We start from the raw sequence: 3,162 nt of genomic DNA, 5'->3' as shown, positions 1-3,162 counted from the left end.
GTTTGTTTCACAGGAAATTCTGCATGTAGAATATTGCAGACAAACCTTCCCATTCAGGAATAATTACATGCTGTTTTAATCTTGACAAAATGTAAGTAAAATCCCAGTTAAGCAGTAACGAGACCCTCTTGCAAACTGCTGATGTGAATGTAGATCAGTAGAGGCTTCCTAGAGGGCAGTGTAGCGCTACGAATGTAATGAAAAGTCTTATGTTGCTTCTCTTTATCCCACTAATTATCCATTCTAAGTATGTCTTAGGAGCATGATTGAATTTATGTACAAAAATGTTCAGTGAAATATTATTCATAATGGGGAGAGGTGGAAACAAACTAAATGTCCACTAATAAGGGCTGAGATAAATAAGTGTGGTATATCCTCATTACAGAAATATTAGCAGCCATGTAAAAGGATTTTGTAGACTACTAAATACCGTGCTCCCGGTTTGTCAAATATCAGTGACAAACTTGGAAACCTGCCTCGCTTACTATCTCAAATCAGTAGAAGAACTGTGTGGTGAGAGAGTGTATGTGTAAAGAAAAAAAAAAGACTGAAAATATACATTTCATGATGTTACAGTGACTATTTCTGGGCAATGGAATAACGAGTGATTTTCATTTCTAATAATGAAGTTGGGGGGAAAGGAATTTCCGCATAGAATAATTAATTCCTTTGGTTAGATTATCAAGCAGTCCCTGTGCAGAACAAAAAACTTCCATAGGTGTCCCTCTAGTGGAAGAAAGACGCGGCGGCTGCGGGGACACCCGGCTTCAACTTTTTTTTTTTTTAAAGAAATAGCCTATTGTATTCAAGACACTTCGAGAGAAACAAGGGCTTGAAAGTAGTAAACTATTCTGTTTATTTATTTTTTTTAATTTTTTTTTAAATGTTTTATTTATTTTTAGGAGAGAGAGAGAGACAGCGTGAGCAGGGGAGGGTCAGAGAGAGAGGGAGTCACAGACTGAAACAGGCTCCAGGCTCTGAGCTGGCAGTCAGCACAGAGCCCGACGCGGGGCTCGAACTCACGAACCGCGAGATCATGACCTAAGCGAAAGTCGGACGCTTAACCGACTAAGCCACCCAGGCGCCCCTATTCTGTTTATTTTAAAAAAAATGTTTACAGGGAGACAGAGGCCAACTGCACAAGTAAAAATCAAACCTCAAGTGGCAAACAGGGCCGCTGTTTCTAGGCGCACTTAGAAAACACTGACAGTTGGCTTTTTCATTGCCGACGTTGGGGGACTAAACTCCTTGAGGTCAATTCTCTCCTTGCTTCTGGGTAGCTTGGGTTCCAGTTGTAGATCCAGGTCGCCCCACTCTCAGCCTGAAGGGACAAGGCCGGCTGGAGTCACTAAAGGCTGAGGCCTGTAGGGGGCGCCCGTCGGGAGAGCGCTAGCAGTAACTCTGGAGCTCTACGAATCTTCGGCTCCACTCGGCTCCTCTTCGGCTAAGTCCGGTCAGCTCTCCTCTCGGCTTCGGCTCCCCGGCGGAGCTCGGCTGGCTCTGGACCTGTCGGGCTCGGCTCCCTTCGGCTCCGTTCGCCCGACGCTCGTCAGAGCTCGGCTCCCTTCGGCGGAGCTCGGCTGGCTCTGGACCGGTCGGGCTCGGCTCCCTTCGGCTCCCTTCGCCCGACGCTCGTCAGAGCTCGGCTCCCTTCGGCGGAGCTCGGTCGCGGCCCCGGAAGGGCTCCCATGGAGCCGGTACCGTCGGCTCGGCCGACAGCTATGGCGCCGCTGCTGGAGTACGAGCGGCAGCTGGTGCTCGAACTGCTGGACGCCGATGGGCTGGTAGTGTGCGCCCGCGGGCTCGGCGCCGATCGGCTCCTCTACCACTTCCTCCGACTGCACTGCCACCCGGCGTGCCTGGTGCTGGTGCTCAACACGCAGCCGGCCGAGGAGGTGCGGGTGTCGGCGCGGGGGTGAAGGGACCCCGAGAGAGTTGGGGGGCCTCCCGAGCGGATCCAGGCCCTGACGCGGGCGCGGGGGTCTCCGAGGGCGCTGGCGGTCCCTAGCGCCGGGGGCGGGGCGGGGGGCTGGATGGGGATCCCCAGGGCAGATGCAGGTCCTTGACAGGGGCGTGACGTGGTGGGGGGGGGGGTCCCTGGGAGACGCACGCCTCCGACACGGGCGCGGGGACACTGAGAAGGATGAGAGGGGTCCCTGAGGTAGATGCGGTTTCCTGACGCGGCTGTGAGGACACGGGAGTGGGAGGAGTCCCGAAGCGGACGCCAGTCCCGGCCACGGGCGCGGGGACCCCGAGGGTGGGAGGGGTCCCGAGCAGGCTGCAGGGTGCTGGCACGGGGGGGGGGGGGAAGCTGGGAACGGGGGTCTCTGTGGCGCAGAGGGGATTGGACGTCCCTGAAGAGAACAAGGTGGCCAGAGAAGGATGCGGAGGAGGGAGTCCCCCGGCTGGAAATCGTGGGGCTGGCTGGGGTCAGAAGAAGGGAACAGTGTTCGGAGGTGGAGGAGCTTGAGGGGGTAGTGGCCGGATGAGAAGGGAGAGGCCGAGTCTGCGGAGAGCCTTGTAGGGAAGAGGAGGGGCTGAGGGGGGTCCCCCAGGCTGGGGGGAGAGGGGTGTAGGGTCAGAATGGAAGGGAGCTGGAGGTGAGGATCTTGGGGAGGGGTGCCTGCGGTTAAGGAATGGAGGACTCTGAGTACAGAAGAGGGATACACCTGGGTCACATCGGGGGGTCGCTACTGAGAGGTGGCACAGCCTGGTCTGCCAAGTCTGCTGAGCCCCTAGATGGAGCGGGTGGCCAGGACGCTGTCCGCCGAGAAGAATGACCACCACTTCTTGAGGGCGGGGGCTCCTGTTTGATTTGTCTAGGGGTCCGCAGTACCTGACGTAGAGCCCCGCACAACCCAGGGCCCTCAGGAGAGGAAATGTTGCACTGAAGACACAAAGGGCCAAGGTGCCATTGACCTGAAATGCCCCCTGGGGTGGATGGGGACAGAGCCAACCGTCTGAAACACTGCCTGGGAGAAGGATTCCTTGCCATCTCCTCACTCTGATGGGAAGGATTTTCTTTTTTTTTTCTTTTCTTTTCTTTAATGTTTTATTTATTTCTAGGAGAGAGAGAGAGAGAGAGCGCGTGAGCAGGGGAGGGTCAGAGAGAGAGGGAGTCACAGACTGAAACAGGCTCCAGGCTCTGAGCTGGCAGTCAGC

The 3,162-nt window shown here is 55.3% G+C and overlaps 1 protein-coding gene across 3 annotated transcripts in view; it reads left to right on the top strand.

The window, feature by feature from the left end:
* Positions 1–1,613: 1,613 nt before the first annotated feature.
* Positions 1,614–3,162, top strand: part of ERCC4 (ERCC excision repair 4, endonuclease catalytic subunit) — a 42,261-nt gene continuing 40,712 nt past the window's right edge. For all 3 annotated transcript variants that reach the window (XM_039233608.1, XM_039233607.1, XM_039233610.1), the window contains exon 1: positions 1,614–1,895. In XM_039233608.1, the coding sequence (XP_039089539.1) occupies positions 1,689–1,895 (207 nt within the window). In that variant the 5' untranslated portion in view covers positions 1,614–1,688. The remainder of the gene's footprint in view (positions 1,896–3,162) is intronic.

This window comes from Hyaena hyaena, unplaced genomic scaffold (genome assembly GCF_003009895.1).
Source record: "Hyaena hyaena isolate Hyena2069 unplaced genomic scaffold, ASM300989v1 scaffold_76, whole genome shotgun sequence".
Lineage (NCBI taxonomy): Eukaryota > Metazoa > Chordata > Mammalia > Carnivora > Hyaenidae > Hyaena > Hyaena hyaena.
The sequence above is the reverse complement of the archived record's forward strand: the minus strand, read 5'-3'. Positions and strand labels throughout refer to the sequence as shown.